The 26,179-nt window shown below is 50.9% G+C and overlaps 1 protein-coding gene across 1 annotated transcript in view; it reads right to left on the bottom strand.

The window, feature by feature from the left end:
* COL23A1 (collagen type XXIII alpha 1 chain) overlaps positions 1–25,379 on the bottom strand; it is a 309,734-nt gene extending 284,355 nt beyond the window's left edge. Inside the window, exons 1-2 of the mRNA XM_057307097.1 lie at positions 25,095–25,379; positions 2,850–2,916 (exon numbers count right to left, since the gene is read on the bottom strand). Of these exons, the coding sequence (XP_057163080.1) occupies positions 2,850–2,916; positions 25,095–25,379 (352 nt within the window). The remainder of the gene's footprint in view (positions 1–2,849; positions 2,917–25,094) is intronic.
* Positions 25,380–26,179: the final 800 nt, after the last annotated feature.

Genomic DNA, 26,179 nt, shown 5'->3' with positions numbered 1-26,179 from the left:
TGGAGGAGGGGGGCTCCCCATTTTCATCCTCCCCCTTGGCAACGTCAAGTTCCTTGGGGGATTCACATCCCAGCCCGCTTTCGTTTCCTAGGGCTGCCAGAACAAATTGCCACAAACGCGGTGATTTTAAATGACGGGACACTGATTCGCTCAAAGTTCTGGAGGCCAGAAGTCAAACTCCAGGTGTTACCGGGGCTGGTTCCCTCCGGCTACGCTGCAGGAGAATCCCCTCCGCACCCCCTCTCCAGCTTCCAGTCGGCATGGGCGAGCCTTGGCGCCCTAAGCTTGTAGATGCATCATTCCCAGGCCTCCCAAGGCCTTCTCCTCTGCGTGTCTCTGTGTCTCAAGTCTCTCCCTTCTGTCTCATAGGGACTCTTGTCATTGGACTTAGGGCCCATCCTGAATCCTGGATGACCTCATTCAACCCTCTACACCATTTTATAGACGAGGTACAAGGCTCAGGTCCCTCTTCTGCCCGAGGTCACGGGGCCAGCTCAGGGCACAGCCCTGCCAGGCCTGCTGCCCCTGGCTCGTGCAAGAAGCCTGCCCCCTTCTCAGCTCCACAGCTCCCACTGAGGGCCCACTTCACAATGGGCACCACACAGAAGAGTCTCTCCCTTCTCTGGCCTCGCTTATCTGTTTTATCAGACCTCCTTGGATCTGACAAAAGATCACACAGTCTCCAGGCCGTGAGAAGGAACTGGGTGGGCAGCGGGGGCATCGGCAAGTATCTCAAATCAGATGGGGCCCCAAGCCACAGAGGGCAGTTGGCGGGTCCAGACTCCCAAAGTCTGCAGGGCAGATCGGAGCACAAGAAAGGGAGTCGGTTTAGGCTTCGAGTGCTATAGGAAAAAAGGCCTTTGTCCTTTTGATGACAGAATGTCCACCCTACAGCGTTTTGCATCGATGAAGGTCTCTGGTCCAAAGGGCTCAAGCGAGTCCTCCAGCTCGAGGTGACAGGGGGAGAAAGCAGTGTGCATCAGGGTCTGGCCACACTGGCCACACGACCGTGCTGAGCACGCCTCCCAGGAGCGCTTGAGGGCAGCCACGAGTCTCTCGGTAACGGCAGCGCAGCGCCGACAGCCAGCAGGGCACCCCCTCCAAGAGCAGGGGAGGTTACTGCCCTCCTCTCAGTGGGACGGGGGTTTCTGACCAGCCTTTCAGACCCCAGAGTCTCCCCTGAGACCCTCTTAGAGCCTCTCTTGGTGGTTCAGGAACCCCCAAGGGCAGGCAGGTCCCAGGACTGTCTCTGGGTCATGGGCTTTGACCTATACTCAAATACCAATCTCAAAAAAGTCTACAGAGCCCACTCGCAGATCGTTATCAATTTTCGATAAAGACCCTGAGGGTTAATAAGCAGTAGACCAGGATGTGGCCCCAGGCCGGGTTTATTCAGGAGCTCTACGCCCCCTCACTGCCTCCTCCTCCCCCTCTCCCCATCATCTGTATCTGAGACTGTCAAACTTCCGGTCAGCAACGCATAGCAGGAAACCCCTTTCAATCACCATCCAGGTCATACACTCCAAGTATAAATAGCTCAAACAAAACCTTCACTCCAATATGTTTTTATTCCGGTCTACAGCTAGCTCAAAATTTCAAAAACGCTGGCTGTAACCCACGGAACTGATTTCCTATCCTACAAACGCTTTGTGACTCCCAGTTTAAAAAATACTTCTCCACATAACTCCCATGAATTGACATCCATACAGCACTCAGAAAGAGGAGGGGAAAAAAATACCAAAAAAACCCCACAAGAGCATCAAATGTCTGACTTCCTGATCTGCTAATGATGTCGTTGCTTGTCCCGTCCTTTTCCCTCCTGTTGAAATGTTGGAGGTGCTATTAAAGACTAACTCAAGCTCGCCCATAAAATCCTCTCCAGCCGGGCCCTTGGAGACTGAATTTTCACACTGCGAGGTCCACCTCTGCAGAAATCCCAGGGCATCTCCCAATATGGAGATGTTCATTTTCAAGGAGCTTCGTGTCTCGGCCAGATTGGGAAAAGCCGGACCACTTGGCTAGTGGACGGAGGGACAGCAAGGACAAGGTCCCCGGGGCTCAGCTCCTGTGTTCTCCAGCTTGTCCTGCATGGTGGGGAGTCTTCGAATTATTGCAATTTCCAACTCATTCACCGGTAGTTACTACACACTACACACCTTCGATAGAGGGTAATTCTAACGCTGAAAATACCAGGGCCAAGACCGCACACCTAAAGTCTCGATGAAGGTCTGTACAAAGCTCCCATGAGGACCACCGGAAGACCTGCTGGGACTCGGGACTCAGCCCCAAGGATGGGAAACCCACAAATCCTGGTCTGATTCTCAGCCACCCTGGCTGCACCACCAAAACCCAAGACAGACACGATAATTCGAATCATTCAGACCACGTTCCCATCTTCCTTCCTCTACCTCCACCAAAAGAAACGAAACCCGAAAAAACCTATATTCACCAGATTCCTTACTCATCCCATCGTGTCTGAAATAGAGCTGGGGTCACAATGTTAATACCGTGCGGACGGTCCAGGCCTGTTTTTCGGTCTTTGACATGGGACAGCTGTTAGTTTCCTTGTATCTACGTCTTCATTATAAGTCATTTCGAACAGTTTCTAACAGACCACCATCCTCATCAAACCAGGTCAGGTAACCTTGCTAGAATCTTTGACTGGTGAGCTGGTCAGGGAAGACATAGGAAGAAAGACCCCACGAGTGGGGTGGTCCACGAGCTGCGACACACAGCCTGAAAGCCGGGGTCAGCCTCTTGACCACGTGCTCGGCAGTTCAGAAAAGACAGGAGGCAGGAGGCCCGGCCTCGGGAAATCAGGGGCCCGCGAGCATCAAACATCCACTTACCTGGTGGGCAGATGCACGCGGTCGGTGCTTCCCGAACTGTCCGGTGCTTGGCCAGTCCCTCCAACTTCTGGACCAGAAAGAAAAGAGAGGGGGAGAAAAAATGAGCATGAGTTTGAGAGCGGACAGGGGCAGAAGTGGAAAAATCAGCAACCACCGATGTATTGGAAAGATCGACAGTGGGGGTGACACAGTGGGGCACATTTTTTTTTACCAGGCAGTTAAATGCTATCGGCAGTTTTAGCATGAGAGGAAAAACCAAAATAACCGTGCAACGATCACTTGGGAGTCCCTGAGAAGAAAGTGGCAGGTTTCTGCTCTGTTACAGCATTCAAAAAAAAAAAATTTTTTTATTTTTAATTTAAAAAATTTTTTTAAAGATTTTATTATTTATTTGAGAGAGAAAGAGAGCATGAGCAGGGGGGAGAGGCAGAGGGAGAAGCAGACCCCCGCTGAGTGGGGAGTCAGACGTGCGGCTTGATCCCAGGACCCCAAGGATCATGACCTGAGGTGAAGGCAGACGCTTAACAGACGGAGCCCCCCAGATGCCCCTGTTACCCATTTTCAAACATGAATCCGGAGAAGCCAGAGAGACCATACAGTCAGCGTGACGAGGAGAGGGCAGAGAAGTTGGAAGCTGGGCCTGGACAGCCAACTCCTGGTCCTTAGGTCGGATCCGAACCCAGGACGCCCCGGGGCCCCCTCGCAGCCACCTCCACAGCCCATGGGGCCTCAGACCCCAGGCCCAGCCCTAATCCGCCCTGATGACATCTTCCTTCCTTCTTACCAGCAGGGATCCTTGGCCTAGAAAATTTGGCTCCGTCCATTTAACAAGAATCTCTACACATGCCCAGCCCTGTGTTACATTTGGCAGAAGGGAAGAGAATTACCCCAGAATTAGGGCCAAACATCCCAGCTCCACTATTTTCCTAACTCACAGCACAGCTTGGCACAATCACTGCCTGATGGGCCAGTCGGAGTAACCTCGGAGGCCCGATTACTGTCCCTGTCTCGCACATCGGGGACACGCTTGGGAAAAAAAAAAAAAGAAATTAGTCCCCAAACCCAAATCCAGGTTGAGGAGAGTGAAATGACAGGCCCATAATCCCCAAACGAGCCAAGACTTGAGTCCTAACAAGAAAAAATAAAGTATTAACCTTTCCTTAGAAAGCAAACAAATTTAAAAAATCTCCCTCAAAGCAAAACAAAGCAAATCCCAAATGGGATAACCTGAATGACAAAACATGATACTACCACCAGAAGGTTCAAACATAAAAATGTAATCTTTCTCAGGGTGCCCTGGGTGGCTCAGTGGGTTAAGCACCTGATTCTTGGTTCCAGCTCAGTTCATGATCTCAGGGTCGTGAGATCGAGCCCCACGTTGGGCTCCGTGCTCAGCACAGAGTTGGCTTGGGATTCTCTCTCCCTCTCCCTCTGCTCCTCCTCCTTGTGCAAGCGCTCTCTCTCTCGGAATAAATAAATAAAACTTTTTAATAAATGTCATCTTTCTCAACAAAAATAAATAAAAATTTAAAATACCTTGAAAACAGTACAGGAAGCAAATAAAACTGTTATTTTTGTTTGGCCTTTTTTTTTTTTTTTTTTTTAAGTAATCTCTGTGCCCAACGTGGGGCTCCAACTCACAACCCTGAGATCAAGTCGCATGCTCTATGGACTGAGCCAGCCAGGCGATCCCCAAACTGTTACGTTTAAAGCACTGCTTTAGACGAGGTGAGGAGGGCACCCCCACTTTTGAGCCCCTGAGCACCAAGCCTGGAATTGTCACAGGAGAGGGGACTTCACAGCCAAGCCCGGTCTGCCTCTGGCAGGAGCAGCCCTGGACCAGGAGCTCCGGCCACCTGCCAAGCACTTCCAGGGTCCACCTCCAGCCCTGCCAGCCTCACCCTCATTTTACAGATGGGCCACAGAGGCTGATACCCACAAGAGAAGGAGTGAAAGCCTGCAAGTTTTGAGGGGACACAGGGACGTGGTTATACACCCCGTGGCAGAGGCTGCATGGCAGGGGTACCACAGACAGGCAGAGGGTGGAAGGGTGCTGCCTTTACGTGCACTAACTTGTCCGTCTTCATCGCACCTCCCCAGCCCCCCAAGACCTCAGCTTGCCCCAGAAATCAGAACCTGGCTGGGCTTCTGGACGCAGGCTCCCAGCTCCCAGCTGGACCCCTACCTGTCACTCACTTCTGCTCTGGTCCACCTGGCCCAGAGCGACCCTAAGCCACCCGGAGCTCCCCTGGGCGCTACACCACCCCAGGGGTGGGTGAGAACATCTCCACTAGCAGTAGCAGCAGATGGCAACCCTCCCAGCTCTGCAACCCGCGCTCCCCACCCCCAGCGCCACCCCCAGCAGTGCGGACCCTGTGGCCCACTAGCGACCGTGTCTCTGAGCCAGAGTACCGAAGCTGCCCGCGGACGTGGATACAGGCTGGAGCGGGGTCTCAGAACTCACTTTCTTCCCCCACTGTATTTGCAGATACTGTTACAGATTTCAAAATGTACACGGCAAACAAATCCAGCCTTCTCGTTCAAGCCCGTCAAGTTGTGCGAGACGCTCTCTCATCTGTTTTTATCACTACTAGACCGGCTAGAAGCCGCACTCGCTTCCTTGTTGGAAACCAAAGCATTTAATGCTAAAAACTGATTTGTTTTAACAGCGGATCACATCTGGGCCGCTCTCCTAAAAGGGAGGGAGGGCTTATCACATACCGATAGGAAGCACAATTACTTCCAAAGGGCTCTTATCTAAAATAAAAAGCTAAACAGGAAGCTATTGGGGGTGGGGGGGTTAACCTTATTGTTAATGCTCGTAGGTGGGGTCATAACGTAATGGGATCGAGTTTTTGTTTGGTCACTGACTCTAACTCCGTCTATGCGTCTATGCGTGTGTTTCTCTGGATTATACGGAGAATCTGCATTTTTATCTGCTAGTCCCCTGCCCTCCACCCCCACCCTCCACCCCCCCCAGGCGCCTAACTTTCTGTGGGTTTGAAATACCACTGCTATGAACACAAAGTGAAATGTTTGAATTAGAAACCCAATCCCACAATCTTTATTTCCATGCTTCGCTTTTTCTTCTCTAATTCTAAGAAAATATTCTTTTGCGTCCAGGTTTGTAAAAATGATTTAAAGTCCTCAACTTTTTTTTTTTTTTGCATTCAATTATCTGGCAGCACCCCTCGCATCTGCAAACAATATGGTCCTGGTTTTACATATGCAAACAAGTCCTGACTCCAAAAGTAACTAAAGGAGGAGTTTCAGAGAAAAGTCCCTGAGACTTTGGGAGCTTTCCCTCCACCAGTCCGGAGGAGGAGAACTTGAAGTTGGAGTTGGGGGAGGGGCAGCGAGAGCAGGGGGAAATCTTGGTTCTCAGAAAAGCATTACGCTGTTAGATGATAGATTTATTAATGACCTGTGGGAGCACTAGTCTGGGATGCTCGGCCAGATGTTTTGTTTTTTTTTTTTAAAGATTTTATTTATTTATTCGACAGAGATAGAGACAGCCAGTGAGAGAGGGAACACAAGCAGGGGGAGTGGGAGAGGAAGAAGCAGGCTCATAGCGGAGGAGCCTGATGTGGGGCTCGATCCCACAACGCCGGGATCACGCCCTGAGCCGAAGGCAGACGCTTAACCGCTGTGCCACCCAGGCGCCCCATCGGCCAGATGCTTGATCACAGCCTCGAACGGGTGCATTCTGATGAAATATAGATGAATACACGTAGAAGGATGTCACGATTTATTTCTGTAAAATGGCACAAATAAAGCCACAAAGACTTTCCTGTCCTCTTTGACAGAAGATTCCTGCTCTCGGGAAGAAATCGCAGGGAAGTAAAAATCAGCAGGAGCAAAGAATGATACCCATGAAGTTGTGCCCCCCGAAACAGTGGGAGCAGTTTAGAGAAGGATGGTGAAACTCTCCGTGATGAAACTGTCATATTTCGTGAAATGTCATTAGCAACACTGCATAGCAAGAAGTGGGGGGGGGGATGTTTATGATACCGTAAATAAAAGGTCTATATCTGTGTAAAAATTCAGGCATGGGGTGGCAGCAGCTACCGAAACACAAAGCCCCCTGGGTGTCGGGATTATGGTGATTTACTTCTTTAGAAGTCCTTGCCATGTTGTCAGACCATCTTCTAAGTTAAAAAAAAAAAGAAAAGAAAAGCCTGGAAGAAGAGGAAGAACCAAAATGAAACCCTCAAGTCGCCCTGCCAAGGACCATTTGTGAATGGCAGACAGATGATTCTAGCACCACAAGCACCAGACGACCCTCTCTGCTCCCCCCACAAATCCTCTGCCCTCCTTCCACTCTCACAGGGAGGGGCCCCTGCTGCATTGTCACTGAGGCCAGCCACCCCAGAGGGCAGCGAGACCTGGCCTCTGACATTCTTTTTTGCATAGCTCATCACGGAGATGAGGAGGACATCAAATACAAGGTATTATTACTGAGTTACTGATGGTTTATGGGGCCAGGCACAGTGCCAACAGCCACCACCTCCTCCAGACCTGCCAAGACCCTCACCCCCACCCCCACCAAGAGGTGGGGACTATTGTGCCCATTGACAGATGAGAGCACTGAGACTCCAGGGGGCGATGTAATAAGCACCAGGGTGGGCCCTGCACCCTGGTGTCCACCAAGTCCAACCGCAAAGCATGGCCAGCTCCGCTTACAAGCCGTCTTCGTGTCCCAACCAACCAACCAAACAAAAAGTTGCCATCCACAGCCAGGCCAGACAGCATGAAAAGGACAGAAATCAGGTCCGGGGTTGCTGAAGGTTGGAGGAGTGTGAGACGTGAAGTACAAGGAGACAGTGTGAGGCTGATCGAACTGCTCTGTGTGGCACTGAGACGCTGGACACGCGACTCTGGGCAGTTGTCAAAACCAGTAAGACTGGACGTCGCAAAGAGTGAACTTTAATGGATACGCATTTTCTTTAAAAATCAACCCGGATGTGGGAGAATCTCTGGATGAAACGTAGGCTGTGACGAATGAATCTAGCTACGTTAAGACTGCTGCAAGTGGTGGGAAAAGCGGGCAGCTGACCTAAGTAACTTTGCAAAATAGTGTTTTTTTGTTTTTAAAGATTTTATTTATTTATTTGACAGAGATAGAGACAGCCAGCGAGAGAGGGAACACAAGCAGGGGGAGTGGGAGAGGAAGAAGCAGGCTCATAGCACAGGAGCCTGATATGGGGCTCGATCCCACAACACCGGGATCACGCCCTGGGCCGAAGGCAGACGCCTAACCACTGTGCCACCCAGGCGCCCCTACAAAATAGTGTTTTGATGGAGAGCTATCAGACTGAACACAAAAGGAGCCGTACAGAGACGCTGTCCTGCGGCAGGGAAAGTTGTTTCTCCCTGTCTCACTGGGCGACGGGCATTAACGAGGGCAATTCTGAAAGGTCAGCGATTTTGAAACTACTTTACACATACATTAGCGTTGAACGAGTGAGTAAATAGACTATGGGTGATGAGAGCCAGGCTTCTCACTGGCCAAGAAAGAAGTTACAAAGACGCAAAGGGGGAGAGACAGAATGACCCGTGTGGTGCTGGATGGGTCAGCGACGCCACTACGAGGTCATATCTAATGTACACAGAAAGAGACATACGGAAATAATCAGAGGTACGTGTACATAGGGGAGTGGATATTCAGGCAGATACATACACTAGCTGTGTGCAGAGACGACCTACAACCAAGGACATCCTGGAAGCAGCAAGCACACCCCATACCTGAATCTTGGTTTCTAAATACCACTTTCCAAGAAAAGGAAGCAGGGCTCCTTGGAGAAATGGCTGATTCTAACCCAGGGCAGGAAATACACAAGATGAACCACCAGTGCCTTGTAGTGGCAGAAAGTAAGGAAGTCCTTTTTGAAAAAAGGAGGTGGGGGAAGAGTATGTCAAAGAAACACAGAACCTACCTGAAAGGGCTCAGAATGGCCCAAGTTGGAACAACTTAGGCAACAAAATAAATAATGATGTATTAGATTATCTCTCACCCGAAGGATAGGTTAGAAACCCATCAGTCCGTACTGATAGAGATGATTGAATAAATAAGTGGGAAGAGACAAATCTTCCAATAATATATGAAGACACTCCCCTCTCCAGGAGGTGGAGCAAAATTCCCTACTTCTTGAGTGAAGGCTAGACTCACTTCTGAAAGACCGAGAAAGGAAAATAGCGGGACTTTATAAGGTAGAAATCTAGCAGATACTACTTGAACCAAGTGATCGAGGTTAATGTCACCAGTGATAGGTCATGTGACATCACGGACCCCTGACATGACACCACGAGAATGGCAATCCACTGTAGTGCTCTTCTCCCCAAGACCGCAGAATCCAGTCTAATCATCAGAGCAGCCCAAACTGAGGGACAGTCTACAAACTACCTGACCAATACGTCCAAAAATGGTCAAGGTCATGAAAAACATGAAAGACTGAGAAACCGTCATAGACCAAGGAGACATGAAAACGAAATGCAACGTGGTATCCAGGGTGGGATCTGGGAACAGGAAGGGGACTTTAGAGGAAAAACCAGAGAGATCTGAATAATGTCTGTAGTTCCCTCTATAAAATTGGGTAAAAAGAAATCACGAAGTCCCTTAACACCCACTGAGGTACAGCTTTGTTATTTCTATAACACATCTATTTTTTGAATTGAGGTGAAATTCACACCGCATAAAATTAAAGTGAACAATGTTAAAGGGAACAGTTGGTGGCACATGCAACCACCCCTTAGCCAGCTCTGTCTAGTTCTAAAACATTCTCATGACCCCAAAAGGAAATCCTGTGCCCACTAAGCAGCTGCTCCCCATTCCCCCCTCCTCTGAGCCCGTGGCAGCTGCCAATCTTTCTGTCTCTATGGATTCACATATTCTGGAACATAATATACATAATATATGACCTTCTGTATCTGGTTTCTTTCACTTAGCATAATGTTCTTGAGCTTTGTCTACTCCGTGGCGTGAATCAGCACTTCATTTCTTTTCATGGCTGAATAATATTGTCGGGTGTCTACACCACAATTGGTTTATCCATTCATCTGTCGATGGACATTTGGGCTGTGTCCACCTTTGGGCTATTGTGAACAGTTGGGCTGTGAACACGAGTGTATGTATTTGTTGGAGTACCTGTTTTCAGTTCTTCTGGGTACATACCTAGAAGTGGAATTGCTGGGTCATATGGTTAAGGCCATATATTATGTTTTGAGTACCCACCAAACTTCTCCACAGTGGCTGAACCATTTGATATTACCACCAACAATGTATGAAGGTTCCAGTTTCTCCCCATCCTCCTCAACGGATCCTAGTGGGTGTTGAGTGGTATCTCATTGTGATTTTGATCTGCACGTCCCTAATGACTAATGATGTGGAGCGTCTTTCTCATGGGCTTGCTGATCATTTGCTATCTTGTTTAAAGAAATGTCTGTTCAAGTCCTTTGCCCATTTTTAAGTTGGGTTGGCTTTCTGTTGTTGAGCTATAAGAGTCCTTTACATTTTCTGGATACTACATCCTTATCAGATATATGATTTGCAAATATTTCCTCATATGACAGATCTATTATTAATCAAGATCCTAACCATCTCCAACCAAGACACAATATGGGTGCATTAAAATCATCTTAAAGGGCGCCTGGGTGGCTCAGTGAGTTAAGCGTCTGCCTTCAGCTCAGGTCATGATCCCAGGGTCCTGGGATTGAGTCTCGCATTAGGCTCAGCAGGGAGCCTGCTTCTCCCTCTCTCTCTGCCCCTCCCCCTGTTCATGCTTGCTCTTTCTCTCTCTTTAAAAATAAATAAATAAATAAATAAGAAAACAAATAAAATCATCTTAAAAATTGGAAGTGGTGGGAATAGACCCACAGCTTAATGCTGGTCCTCACGTTACTCTTTGTTGAGATATTGCTAGATTAATAATGGGATATTGTTACTAAAGAATTGGACCTGGCCTTTTTTAGTTTTATTAGTTTTTAATTGCTGCATAACAAATTGTCACAAATCAGCAGCTTCAAACAACACCTATTTACTAGGGTTTCTGTGGTCAAAGGTCTGGACACAGTTTGGTTCTCTGCTCGTGGTTTCCTAAGGCTGAAATCAATGCATTGGCTGGGTGTTTCTTTCTGGACTTCTGGGTCCTCTTTCAAGCTCATGTGGTTCCTTGTGGTCTGTGAGCCTCGTTCTCTTGCTGGCTGCCAGCCAGGGGCTGCTCTCAGCATCTAGAGGCCACCACAGTTCCTTGACATGTGGCCCCTCTCCACACAGCCTCTCATGCTTCAGATCTCTCTGACTTCAGGAAGGGCCCAGTCCCTTCTAAGGACTCACCTGCTTGGGTCAGGCCCACCAAGGATAAATGCTGTAATGAACTCAATCAACTGATTGGTAACTCAGTCCCGGGAATGATCCTATCATAATCACAGGTTCTGCCTACACTCAAGGGGAGGGAATCACACAAAGTGTGTACGCCAAGGGGTGGGAATCCTGAGGGCTCTCCTACACCTCTGCCTGCTAGAGTAAGGTATCACAGTTAATTTCTTACTTTTGATGAATGTGCTACAGTTATGTACATATGTAAGCATATTTTTCTATCATTCTAAAATTATTTCAAAAAATTTTAAAAGCCACATCATGGATTTCTACTTCCAGGCAAGATACAGAAGCACAACTATATTTATCCTCCTGCATAAAATAGCACCACCAAAAACCAAAAAAACAACAACAACAAAATCTGCAAATAAAATGTAGGGAACACAGGTTTTGAAGACATTGATACCAAGCAGGAAAGCAGCGTGATCTCAGAGAACAAGGGTTTTAGCTTCCTGCCTGGGGAGAGTTTCCAGGCTGTAGTACAGGCAGGGAAAACAGACATGGAGCCTGGCAGCCTTCTGAAGTTGGACAGATGGAGCCGGAATGCCCACAATCACCAAACTACAGAAAGAGCCCAGATGCCTGTCGACAGATGAGTGGATAAAGAAGATGTGGTATATATACACAATGGAATACTACTCGGCCATCAGAAAAATGAACTCTTACCATTTGCAATGACGTGGATGAAACTAGAAGGTACTATGCTAAGGGAAATAAGTCAATCAGAGAAAGACAATTCTTATATGATTTCACTCATATGTGGAATTTGAGAAACAAAACAGGGAATCATAGGGGAAGGGAAGGAAAATAAAATAAGATGAAATCAGAGAGGGAGACAAACCATAAGAGACTCTTAACTATAGGGAACAAACAGGGTTGCTGGAGGGGAGGGGGGTGGAGGAATGGGGTAACTGGGGGATGGGCATTAGGGAGGGCGCATGATGGAATGCGCACTGGGTGTTGTATGCAACTGATGAATCACTAAACTCTACCTCTGAAACTAATAATACACTCTGTGTTAATTAACTGAATTTAAATAAATGTTTTTTAAAGAAGAGATGGAGCTGGGAGTCCAGGGATGCCAGGCAGTTGGGGCTGCAGAGCAGAGGAGCCGAGAGAACCAGAGGTCTGGGAGGGTTCTTTGCAGATGTTCCATGGGGCACTGATCAGCACATGTGGGAGGCAATGACCCAAGGCCAGGGGAAGAACCACCTAAAAGGATGCAGGGAACAGCACGTAGTTCTTACACGGGACTGGGAAGGGTGCCCATTCCCCCAGCCAGACAGGTGAACCAAGTAGAGCTCCAAGAAGAGTCTTGCCTAGACATAGGGAGTAATCAGTCCTAGACTACACGTGGCTCTGGTCCCACCTAATGGATCCTAAAAACAAGACCCAAAGGATCCAACTACTTCCAAACAACTGTAATCCAACAAAGCTCATGAAAATTTACAGAAATACAAAAATATTCAATATCCAATGAGGTAAAACTCATGATGTCCAGCATCTAATAAGAAATTACCAGTGGTGGGGGGGGGGGTGTGCCTGGGTGGCTCAGTTGGTCCAGCGTCTGCCTTTGGCTCAGGTCATGATCCCAGGGTCCTGGAATCGAGTCCCACATCAGGCTCCCTGCTCAGTGGGGAGTCTGCTCCTCTCTCTGCCTGCCTCTCCCCCTGCTTGTGCTCTCTCTGACAAATAAATAAATAAATAAAATCTTTAAAAAAGAAAAGAAAGAAAGAAATTACCAGCAGGACAACAGGCCCCATAATGAGCAGAAAAGTCAGTGAACTGAAACAGACCCACGACTGCCACAGATGTTAGAATTAGCGCCCCCCCCCCCCAGACCATAAAACGAGGATTGCGACTACATGGTACACGGTCAGGGAGTTCAGTAGAGGCGCCAAAGATACTAAAATACCTACACTGAAATTCTAAGAGTGAAAACTACCATGTCTGAGGTGAAAGACAGAGCAGAGAGGATTCATGGCAAGATTAGACACTGCAGAAGAGAAGATTAGTGAACCTGAAGACAGCAGTAGAAATTATCCAAAATGAACAGAGAGAAAGAATGAAAAAGAAAAGAAGAGCGTCCGTGAGCTTTGGGTCTTCCAGTGCACATGTAAGTGCAGTCTCCAAATTGGGGGAAAGAGAGAGAGAGAGTAGAGCAGAAAAAAATACTTTGAGCAGTGAGTGCCAGAACATTGTTCAAAGTTTGATAATAACTATAAACCCAGAGATTCAAGAATCTCAGGGAAACTCAAGCACAATAAACACGACGAAAATTGCACCAAGGCAGGCACATTGCATTCGAACTGCTTCAAATCAGGGATCAAGAGAAAATGTTAAAAGCAGCCAGAGGGAAAAGGACCCATGACATGGATACTAGAACTCTCGTTCTATTAAGGCTGCTGGTGGGAATGTAAAATGATACAATGGCTTTGCACAACAGCTGGGCAGCTTCTTGAAAAGTTAGTCATACACCTATCAGACGATCAACCATTTCATTCCAAGGTCTGTATAACGAGACACGAAAGCAGGTGTCCATACAAAGACTTGTACACAAATGTTAACAGCAGCTTTCTTTGTAATCGCCCCAAACTGGAAACAACCCAAATGTCCATTAACAGGTGAGGGGATAAACAAAGGATGGCATTTCTTTATAATGAAATAACACTTGGGGGCGCCTGGGTGGCACAGCGGTTAAGCGTCTGCCTTCAGCTCAGGGCGTGATCCCGGCGTTACGGGATCGAGCCCCACATCGGGCTCCTCCGCTATGAGCCTGCTTCTTCCTCTCCCACTCCCCCTGCTTGTGTTCCCTCTCTCGCTGGCTGTCTCTATCTCTGTTGAATAAATAAATAAAATCTTTATTAAAAAAAAAAGAAAGAACACTTGGTAAGGAAAAAGAATGAACTAATAATATATGCAAAAATGCAAATGCATCTCTCAATAATTATACTGAGCAAAGGAAACCAGACACCCTACCCCCTGCAAAAAAAGAAGCAGAATTTTGTGTCATTCTTTTTGTATAAAAATCCTAAAAAAAAGAAGACAAATCCATAGTGAGAGAAATCCGTGACACCTGGGTGGCAGGATGGGACAGAATTCAAGGGGGCAGGAGAAGCTTTTGAGGGTGATGCATACATTCACTACCTTGACTGTAGAGATGGTTTCACATTTGCACACATGTGGTCACAAGGTCTCAAATTGTAATTTTAAAATACTTGGAGTTCATTATGTATCAAATATACCTTTAAAAAATGATAAGGACAAAAACACTCTGGCCCTGGCTCCCACAGGCTTGGCTCCCCATCCCTCGGGGTGGGGGAGCAGGTGTCCTGGGGTCAAAAGGCATCAACTTCACCCCACTGGGCTTGGGTTTCCACCTCAGTGCCAGGAAAAGTTCGGTAGAGTCGAGGGAAGACAGTTGGTGAGAGCAGCTAGCCCAGCCCCGGCGTTCAGCAGGAGCTCAGACACGTTTCTCTAAGGAACATGGGGTTTCCTCAGTGACTCCCGCCGGCATGCTGAGTGACTTCCAAACCACATGGGCACACATTTCCTCAAGGGTCCCAGCTCAGCCCTGAAACATGCTGGCATGCTTTGAAAAGTTCAGTGTTCAAAGGAGATGGAATTCTTCAGCGATCTTTAATTCATGTTCCTTTTTTTTTTTTTTTAAGATTTTTTTACTTGTCAGAGAGAGAATGCATGAGAGCACAAGCAGGGGGAGTGGCAGGCAGAGGGAGAGGGAGAAGGAGAAGCAGACTCCTGAGGGACTCGATCCCAGGACCCTGGGATCATGACCTGAGCCGAAGGCAGACAGACGCCCAACCCACTGAGCCACCCAGGCGCCCCGTGAGGGTGGTTGGGGAGCGAAGGGAGGGACACCCCGCCAAGGCTGTTTAGGAAGATGAACAAGAGGAAAGCAGAGGGGCTGGGCCTGTCTGAGGCACGGAGTGACAGGACCCAGAGAGACCAAGCATTTCCAGAAGGGCCAGGTGCTAAAGGAGGCGCACAGAAGAAAGCCCGGGAAGGAATCATCTTTCTCCAGCTCATCCCATTCGAAGCCCCAAGCGTGAGCCTCGCTACAGGCCGGGGGAGGAGGGAAGAAAAGGGGAGGAACGGTCCCCAGGAAGGGCCCTGGCACGGAGGTGAACGAACACTCCTGGCAGCCGCCACTGGCAGGCTTAGCAGACCGGGAGCGAGGGGCGACGTGACGGCTCACTCATTGTCCTGGGAAGTGCATGTCACTTATTCCTCAGGGGAACGGAGGGAAGCAGCCACTGTCACCCCTTTTCCAGAGGAGGAAGTAGGGGCTTGGAAAAGCCAACGCAGCCAGTTTAGAGGCAGCTCTGGACTCAGACCCCGATCTCGCTGCTCTGGAGCCTGTGGCATGAGCTGGGAGGGCCCAGGGAAAGGGGCTGTCAGGAGGACGTGGGTGGGGCAACCTCTGTGGTGCATATGTGCATGCACACGCCCACAGGCACACCCATGTGCACGCATGCACACACACTCTCACATGCACGCATCTAGATGCACACACTCACGTGCATGCACTCACGCACGCTCACACGCACACATCTATTTGCACACACTCACGTGCATGCACTCACGCACGCTCACACGCACGCATCTATATGCACACACGTGCATGCACTCACACGCACGCTCACACGCACACATCTATATGCACACACTCACATGCATGCACTCACGCACGCTCACACGCACGCATCTATATGCACACACGTGCATGCACTCACACGCACACTCACACGCACGCATCTATTTGCACACACTCACATGCATGCACTCACGCACGCTCACACGCACGCATCTATATGCACACACGTGCATGCACTCACACGCACACTCACACGCACGCATCTATTTGCACACACTCACATGCATGCACTCACGCACGCTCACACGCACGCATCTATATGCACACACTCACATGTGTGCACTCTCACACGCATGCACACTCACACGTGCGCATCTCTATGCACACACGTGTGCACACTCACACGCATGCACATTTTGTCTCACGTGCATTTGCACCAGTGCCCTCCGGACCTCACAGCGGCTCAGCCTCACACCCAGGCCACACACCCCAGTCCAACCGCCGCGTGAACTTGCCCTTCACTTGACTGCACTGCACCACGGGGCTGAAAAGAAGATGCCGTGGACGATGACGGAAAAGGCACCGTTAAATCAACGGACAGACTGCGTTTTCTTGTGCGTGGAGATCCTCCTGGGAGGCCCAACGCTGGGTAGGTTTTATTTCAACTGTCTCCGAAAACCCCCAGAAAGCACTGTAATTGCTTTACGACTTGTTTCACAACTCGAAGTTGGAGGCAAAGTCCGTTTTAGAAGCTGAAATTACCCATTTGAGAGCCCTTCCCCCCCACCCCGATTTTGCGGCTACATCAAAAAAATAAAGATTTTCTCATTTACCAAATGTGACTTGAAGCAGATGTGTGTGAGGCCTCTAATCCATCAGGTTAATCATGAGCATTTGGGGGGGGGGGTGTTCATGCCATGTTGCGTAACCACAAGAACAGACTAATTATTTAAAGCGAATTTATTAGGTGTTTGGGTGCCCTTGCGCAATGAAAAATCCATCTAATAATTTTCATGAATAATTAGGTTTTTATTTTGGTCATAAACGTGAAGTGTGTGTGTGTGTGTGTGTGTGTGTGTGTGTGTGTGTGTTTAAATGAAAAATCTCATTCCTAAACGAGAAACTGGGGGGGGGGGGGAATGGGAGTCAGGGAGCCAATTCAGCCCCTGCTTTGCCTCAGCAACCGAGCAGTCCAGCTTCCCGTCACTGACGCAGACGCCGGACCTGTGTTAATACCTTTTCCACTTCTGTGTGGCCTCCGGAAGCTGGCAGGATCCCAGCATTAAAGGGACCACGGGGCCTCCTCTCCAACTGGCAAACAGACACACACGCGCCTTCTGGATCCAGGCAAAGAAAGCCATGCGCGGGACGTGTGTGACGTCTGGGGCACTTTGGGCCTATCGGCTTGTTTAATCCCCACTGAAACCTCACGAGGCAAGTATTGTAATCCCCCCTTAACAGCCAGGCAGGGGTGCCTGGGGGGCTCAGTCGGTGTAGCCTACGCCTCTTGGTTTCGGCTCAGGTCCTGACGTCAGGGTCCTGGGATCGAGCCCCACGTCGAGCTCTGGGCTCGCAAGTGCAGAGTCTGCTTGTCCCCCTCTCTCTCCCAAAGAGACAAATAAAACATTACAAACAAAAACAGATGGGCAAAACAGAGGTTTGGAACCGCAGTCATTTACCAAAGTTACACAGCCGGGAAACGGCAGAGCTGGTCTTGGGGTTGCTTAAAGCTCAAGCGTTCCCTGCCCCCCACGGAGGATGTCCACATGGGCAGGAAAAGCTGCTGCTGTGCCACGCTCGATGACTGCTTCCCACAAGGGTCTGCTGCGAGGCCGAGGGAAAGGGCTCAGCCCCAGGAGTCACGTCGCTACCTGGGGGCAGTCACTGTCCCTTCTGCAAGGCTGAAGCCCACCTGCTGGGGGGGCTTGGGGGTGGGAAGCCCGGGTGGGGGCTGGGGTGAGACCGTGAGGACGCCTATGTGAACCCTTCCGCCCAAGGTGTGCAAAGACAGGCACTCAGTGACCTCCCCGACAGCCTCTAGGCGCACACCGACGTGCCTTGCCTTAAAACTACATCTGCAAACTTAGTTTTTCTCCCGAGCATTCGTGCTTCGTTCTGCAATCTGTTTCCAGACATGATGAAGGGATGTTTTCTGAGGGCCTGTGTCAACAATTAAAGATTAATCCTGATCCTACACATGGAGAAAATCGAACGGGGAAGGAGCCGGAGGTCGTGAGCGGCCTCCAGAGAGCACGCCCAAAACCAAACGACATTTGTTCGCAGAGTTAGAGAGAAGTCACGGGCGCGCGGTGGGCGCGAGGCCGGGCACTTTCAAACTGCTGTTCCAGAAGGGGGACGGCACCAAACCGAAGCAGGAGCCTGATTCCGAGATGAATCCGCAGTTTTTCTAGATCGCGTTTTAAGGCTCTATTATCAACGGCCTTTTGCTTTCAACGACAACAAAGCCGAATGAAGTGAAAAAACCACCCACAAGACAGACGGAATCCACGCTGTCCATTATAAAACCTGACTTCACCAGGTACGGTTTGGGAACACCACAGGTGGATCAAAGACAAATTTGGATATTCTAAAATCGAAACAAAAAACAAAGCCCTAGAGACGTTCCTCCTGAGGCAGTTACTTACATCCTAGTGAATAACAGAAGGAAGACACTTGCCCCATGAAACCACTGGCTGCTCCATTTTCTGCGTCAACAAAAATATGGAGGAGGCCTAGATTCCGGGTGGACAGAAAGATGCAGCTTCCATTGATGGGCTCAGGTGCAGCTGTGACGCAGGGCCACAAAGATCGTGCAGCACCTGGAAACACGTTTTCGACGTGAGGTTGGAATGGTTCGTGGTGGGTAGGTGTCAATCTGTCCAAGGATTAAGGACTGCACGGGATTATGCAAAATGTTAAATAGTCCTTGTTCTAGGGTGGTGGGGTTATCAATAACATTCATCATGTTAAAGCAACATACACTTTGGTTTTTCTTTTGCTTCTTTGTTTTTTAAAGAAAAGGAGGCAAGGGAAGGGTAGGCAAATGGGCATGCTATTGCTCAACACTGGGTCTACCATCCTGGATAAGGAGGTGGTCACAGCCCAGCGGCGGCAGTGGGAGCTGGAGAGCAGAGGAGCGCGGCAAAGGGCAAAGACAAAGGGTCTGCACCTGTCCTGCAAAGAGCAGGGTTGGAAGAACGCCATTTCCCGGCAACACCTCTCAGTGCCTCATGGTGGGGGTTAGAATTAATTAGGGGGGAGAAACGGGTAGAAATCTGGGAGAGGAGACGGCTTCTCTGAAGGCCCCAGAGCCCTGTGGGGCCCTGAAGGTGAAGGGCGGGGGATCCAGTGCCCAGAGCTCACCCCTGTGTTGAAACCTGATCCCCAATATGGTGGCATTCGCAGGTGGGGCGGTTGAGAGGTGATGAGGACACGAGGGTGCCGCCTCAGGATGGGATCAGTGCCCTTATTAAAGGACCTCTGAGAGCCCCCTTGCCTCTCCTGCCACATGAGGACATGGTGAAGACGCCATCTACCAACGAGGAAGCAGGGACCAGACAACGAATCTGCCAGCGCCTCGATCTTGCACTTCCAGCCTCAGAATTGCCAGAAACAAGTGTTTGTTTTTAAGCCACCAGGGCTATGGTGTTTTGTTACAGCAGCTCAAACAGTCTGAGACAGTGGCCTCTAGCCCTTCGTCCAGAGCACGTCGTCTTCCAAACAACCGCACAAAGTCACCAAGGCACACGGTGCCAGGCGAGGCTGTGGCAACCTCCTAGCTGATACATCCCCTTTGTATTTATATTTAAAAAAAATTTTTTAAGGTAGGCTCCACACCCAGCATGGAGCCCAACTCAGGACTCGAACTCACAACCCTGAGATCAAGACCTGAGCTGAGATCAAGAGTCGGACACTTCACCGACCGAGGCACCCAGGCGCCCCGATAAATTCCCTTTCTAATTTAAGCCGGTCCGAGCTGGGGTCCCGTCACATTGCTAACTGAAGGCGGAAGAGTCCAAGGGCGTAGAAAGGCTGGATCTGATGAGATGAAGCTCCTGAGGGTAAAGGGGACATCATGCTCCGGGGACCATGGTTATAACTGCACACGCTCTGGAAGGGAATCTGAGGGCCACGGTGACAGATGGCTGCTGAGAAAAGCCACGGAGACCCATGGCCAGGCGTAAGGGAGGACGAAGAGGGGAGCTTTCTGGGCACATACCTAATGGGTACAGGGCTCCATCCACGAGTTTGGGTGCAGTGATGTCCTTGTCCTCGGAGTGGCTGAGCCAGTTTCTCCAGCCTCACCAGCCTACTGCAGGATGATACAGGTATGCCCCTTCCCCGGTCACTGTGGGGTCAGAACGGCGTCCACTGAAGGGTTAAAGCCCGTAAAGTGCAAGAATGGGGCTGTACCAGAGAGAATCCCCAAACACACCAACCTTGCCTTTGACTCTGACTGGGGGCAGAGCTGGAGACAGGACCCCGAGGGAAACAGAAATTTGGTGGCTGAGAAGTGTTCCCAAAGGGGGTGTGGGTATGACAACTGTGGCAGGCCAGTGGATGACCGCCCCCCATGTGCCCCCATCCTCCTCTGGGGTCACATTCTATAGCACCCACCTGACACTGCAGGTTGGTCCCCAAAACATTCCCAGTCCTCCTTCCTAACAAAGCCACCATTCTCTTCCGGTGGCAACGTGCCCAGCCTCAGGGGAGGAATCAAGATTGGTCCAAGCCTCCTGTGGCAACCCCATTACCCTTGCCAGTGACAGGATGATGGCAATCGTGGGCACTGGCTCTGCTTGGTGGCCATACGGGGAGTCTTCCGAGAGGTGCTGGGAGCTTCCCCCCTGACTCAAACAAAATAGAAAGCCTACTGAGAAGAGGACTCTTTTTCCTGCCCCCTTCCCTTCTGCCTCGGTTACTCTTGTGTGAAGACACGAGCTCGGAGCTGCAGCAGCCGTTTTGAAACCATGAGGAAAAGCCAAGAGAAGGGCAGACACTGACCTGGATCCCCTGATGGCCGACTCACTGAACTGAGAACTGCCTACTAACTTCCAGGCTCCTCTGGTTATGCAAGGTAACTCAATGACTGAATTGTTGAAGGCACCACGCTCAGCTATATTCCACGACTCATCACCAACGCCTTCCTCTGTATTATTGTATTTGCTTGTCCCTGCACAGGTAGCTGTGACCTTCACATTGGGAAAGAAGAAACTGCTGCTGGGGAAGTTGAAGCGGTTAGAGGACACAGCTAGAAAATGGTAGGACCGGAGCCCTTCTCCCCGCTGGGATAAATTCAGTCCGTTTATGGACTACCCAAGCTCAGGAGCCATGCCGCAAACCTTCAGCACCAGTATGTAAAGGTCCGATTCAAACATTTCCAAAATATGTTTGAAAAAGAAATGCCCTGACAGTTGGCTCATTCTAAACATGCTATTTTTTTTTGAGATTTATTCATTTATTTTAGAGAGAGAAAGAGAAGATGAGCATAAGAAAGGAGAGGGGCAGGGGGAGAGGGACAAGCAGACTCCGTGCTGAGCGTGGGGCCCAATGTGGGGCTCGATCTCACAACCCTGAGATCACGAACTGAGCTGAAACCAAGAGACGGACGTTCAAAGGACTGAGTCACGCACACACTGCTGTGTTTTAACACTCTAGTTCCTCTTCAGCTTGCATAAATCTTTTGCCTTTTCTTAAACATGTTGCTATTTTAAAAAGCTCTCCCCCACCAAAAAACAAGAAGGAAAGAATAAAGGGAGAAAGTGAGCATGCCAGGAAGTCACCAGAAAGGAACTTTTTGGTCTGGGAGCCAGGAAATGTCAAGGAAACAAATGTCGCCAGGATTGACCCTCCCATCTCCTGTTGTGCCATGGGATTCAAAAACTGGCTTTTTATCAATGTGTTCCCCATAGGGCAGTCCTGACAAGTGGCAGGCTGCCGCAGGGGCCGAAAAAGCTGCATGTGATTCTGGGTTTTACGGTAATTTAACCAATACATATAGTAGTTGATGGTAGGGGAGGAAATTGAATTTTACCCTGAGTCTCTGAGTTTTTCTTGTTTTCAAACTGATGGGTCTGGACAATGGAAGACCAGGAGCCAACAATAAATCCATTGTTAAGCTGGAAATGCTCTCCTCTGAATACAGCTAAATATTTCTTTAATCCTTGCATTAAATTTGTTACTGGAGTATGAAAGCTATTTTATTTACTCTAAAATTTAAGCTGTCGTAATACTGTAATTATAGGTGTAACGAGCTGGGGGGGGGGGAGTTGATTACTCCGGCAACCTACTTAAGACACTTAAAAAGCATAATATCAGATGCTTCTTGGGCGTTTATATTTTTGGGTCATAACGAAGATACTATCGTTAATGACTTTTTTATGTTCTGAAAACGATTTCTTTCACTTTTGTATCATGGGAAGGGTCTTTAATACTCCCAAGTTAGCATGAATATTTCCTTTCTCGTAGCTTCTCTATCAACATTATCGGGCACATCAGCCAGTCTCCAAAAAAAAAAGTTATGTCACAGTTCTGTTCCCAAGGGAACAAAGACATCGGGTCCCCTATTAACAGTGGCTTTTGTTGGCTTATTTTGAAAAAAAATTTTTTTTTCTGACATTAAAGTTGTGTGTGGTTGGCAAGGACTGCTCTTCCTCAATTTGGACGCGGTTTCTGCCTCTGAAACTCTGAAAACAAGCTTGTTGATAAAGGACAAGCTGCAGGCACCCTCGCGTGCATAACTACTTCAGCAACAAATTCAAAAGAGGCTTCCCTGAAAACAAATCGGACGGAAAAGCATGTTCAAGTTCAAATGTTCTTCCTTGCAGAGATGCTCAGCTCAGTATTTATTTGTGCTTCCTCTGTAAAGGTTCAAAAGAAGTATCCTCGCATCTATTTAAAGCCAATTACGGGGGCGCCTGGGGGGCTCAGTTGTTAAGCATCTGCCTTTGGCTCAGGTCATGATCTCAGGGTCCTGGGATCAAGTCCCGCGTAGGACTCCCTGCAAGCGGGGAGTCGGCTTCTCCCTCTCCCTCTGCAGCTCCCTCTGCAGCTCCCCCTGCAGCTCCCCCTGCTTGTGCTCTCTCTCTCTCTCTCTGTCAAATGAATACATAACATCTTAAGAGGAGATAAAGCCAATTACCACCTCCTTGTGATGCGCCTCCCACACCCCCCACCCTCATCTGGGCCAGGGGCTCTCGGCGTCGCCAGCCAGGCTGAGTACATGTCCCATCCAGTGACATTAGTGAGACGAACTGCTTGTTGCACGAACAGACAGACTGGTGCCCTGGGAGAGAGATGCCCCTCACAGGGGACCCCAAACAGCCCAACCCCAAGTGCATTAAACCATGGCGCATCCGACACTCCACCCTCTAATATGTGCTCCTATGCGCTTTTCAACTAACCAAACCCAACCGAGCCAAGTTTAGTTAGCTGGTAGTGCACGCCGCTCCCCGAGGCCCTGTGCCCACGCAGGCTGCCCATTGGTGCGGCGCATTTCAAGTGGAAATCCCCGGATATGAGATCTCCCCTTTGCCTTTCTGAGAGCACAGAGACTGACAGAGACAGAGAGACATGAAGTCGCATCTAGGTAAAATCAGTGGAGGAGACAGAATGAAGCCACTGCAGTCTCTCCCCTCCGAATCCTTAATCCTCAAGGTCCAGGACCTGCGAATTCCCCCTTTTGAGCAGTGGCTGCTTTCCCAGGTCGTCCACCCTGTCCCCACCACCATGAACCTGGACACAATTTGCAAGGTCCTTGTAAACGGTTTTCCCGGGATTTCTGATTGACTCAGTCGGGGCTTGCGGTTTCTTTTTACGAAGAGGGGCCTCCTCTCTGAAAGAACGGCTGGGGCTAGTGCATGAACAGATAGAAATGGGCCTCCATAAATCAATTCAACACCCTGGTCTCTAGGGATTTGCCGCAATTATGGAAGACCCAGCACCAGTTGCCAGCAGGGCTCCGGGGAGATTTCCAAAGTCTGTGGGCACTTTCAAGACGAAAAGAAGGAAATCAAACCACAAAGCAGCAATTCTGCCCCAAACCACGTTGCTGGGGGAGAGGTAACGCTGGCTTCAATTCAAGTCACTAAGAAACAGGTACTAGAAAGACTAGAAGGTGTGGTGCAGTCTTCTCCCATCCCCCCAAGATTCCAAATGCACTCAAACATTATGGATACACAGCGGGATACATTAATAAAGATCGCAGCTCGCACAGGTGAGGGGAATCAGTAGTAACAGGCCTGGCCTACCTGCTTCTCCTCTACCTTGAAACCCTGGCGCTTTTCCTGCTACAACTGAGGATGCGCCCCTGGGCAGTATACTTGGGATCCGCTTTTCCCAGGAGGAAGAGGGCGGCTCAGGCTAGGGAGGTGAGCACACCCAGGAGACCTAGCCAGTCCACCTGCCTGTCTTGGTTCTATGGGGTTTTTGCTGCACAAAACGTGGAGGTTTTCATGAACATGATGGGTGAGGGCTTTGAGGCTCCAAATGGGGCGTCTGCTTTGAAGACACACAGCAGCAACCTTAACAGAAGTGTCACAGCGTCTCATATGGCACTTCCAACAAGCGCAAGAAAATTCAGGACGTATCTGCATCGCTTGAAACCAGAATTTTTTTTTTCTTCCCCTCATCCTACCAGATTTTCGTGGGCGCTGGGTGTGCACTCAGCTCTAAGAGCCCCAGAACACAGCAACTCCGGGATGGAGCTGCTCGGAAACCTTTCCAAAGGGAGGTGTGCAGGGAAGGTTGGGCAGAGCAGATCCCTCTAAGGGCCCTGGCCCTCGGTCCGTCCGAGGCTTGCCGCCGCCCTGGCCGCCCGCCTGCTGGAGAGCCCGCGCTTCTCCAGGTACGCCAGCACGGGGAACGGTGGCTGCTGTGCCACCGGTGACGAGTCACCCACCCGACCCTTCGCACACGAGCCTGGGCGTTAGTCCGCACCAAGCGCCGGGCGGGAGGCGACCGGTCGGAGCTTGCACCCCCGTGGAGACTCGCCCCCCCCCCTCGCGGGTCTGTCACAATTTCTAAGTCCGGAGGCTTTCCTCTCTCTTCCTCCCCGTTCCCGAAACGGCCCTTCCAGCTCGCGTTTCCCGCGGCCGCTGCGCCCTGGAAAGCGACCCCGCGGCCGGAGCGGAGACCGCACGACCCCCTCGGGGACCCGCACCCGCAGCCTCCGCCCGCCTCTCCTCAGGGAGACGGCCGCACAGCCCACGCGCCCCGCGCTCAGCCCCCGCCCCCCGCCGCGCCCCGCGCCCCTCACCTCGCGCAGCAGGCGCTCCAGGTGCGGCTCGGCCCAGGCGGCCAAGGCGCCCGGCGGCCCCGCGCGCCGCAGCAGCTCCCGCTCCTCCTCGAGCGCCGCCACCCGGCCCTGCAGCGCGGCCGCCTGGGCGCCCAGCAGCAGGCAGGCGGCCGCCGAGCCCACGGAGAGCAGCAGGCACAACGCGCTCACCGCCCAGGCCCCGGCCGCCGTCGCGGGGCGCCCCCCGCCGCCGCCCGCCGGGCCGTCCTTCCGCGCGTCGCCGCCGGCGCGCTGGCCCGGGCTCATGGCGCGCTGGTCGCGCGTGGCTCTCCGAGGGGGCGGTGCGGCGCGGCGGGCGCGGGCTGGCGCCCGTGGAGCAGGCGGGAGAGCCCGAGGCACGAGGTCGGCCGGGCGCGGGGCTTGGCCTGCGGGCAGCAGCGGAGCGCGGCGCACGCCCCCCTCTCCGCCGCGAGCTCCTCCACAGCGGCCACTTTGGGCAGTTTCCTCTATGCAAATAGACCCTGCCAGAAAAGGAGCCGGGACCCACCCAGGGGAGGAGCGGCCCGGCCGGCCCCGCGCGGCGAGGGGCGGGGGAGGGAAGGGAGCTGGCTCCTCCGAGCCCCCCCACCCCTCCCCGGCGCGCGCCTGGCCGACCCCCGGCGCGGCGCGGACCTGCGGCTCACCTGTCCGGGGCGCCGGGCTGCACCCCGCTGCCGCGCGCGCACCTCGGCGGCTCCTCCGGCCCAGGTCCCCTGCGATCCCGAGAGGACTCCGGGGCGCCCGGACACTCAGCGCCTTCTGCAGCCCACCCCTGGTTGGGGCATCATTCGTGCCTGGAGGAAATGGCCCCTCAACTTGTGAATTAACCTTTCCGACACTTTTTTTTTTTTTTTTTTTTAAGTTCAGAACTTCAAACCCCGTGGAAAACTTAGTGAGTCCGGCCTGGATGGTGCCTTAGCGCCGCTCTGTGGCCGAAAGCGATCTCTGCGCGCTCGCCCTTGGAGACGCAGTCGGGGTTGCGATCTCGCCAAGCGGGAAGATGCTCTTAGAATCTTAGCGCTCTCACCATTTATTAGGTGTGGTGCTGGGAGCAGAAATTGTTAAGA

This window comes from Ursus arctos, unplaced genomic scaffold (assembly GCF_023065955.2).
Source record: "Ursus arctos isolate Adak ecotype North America unplaced genomic scaffold, UrsArc2.0 scaffold_5, whole genome shotgun sequence".
In the NCBI taxonomy this organism is placed as follows: domain Eukaryota; kingdom Metazoa; phylum Chordata; class Mammalia; order Carnivora; family Ursidae; genus Ursus; species Ursus arctos.
This window is presented reverse-complemented; position numbering and strand designations above follow the sequence as displayed.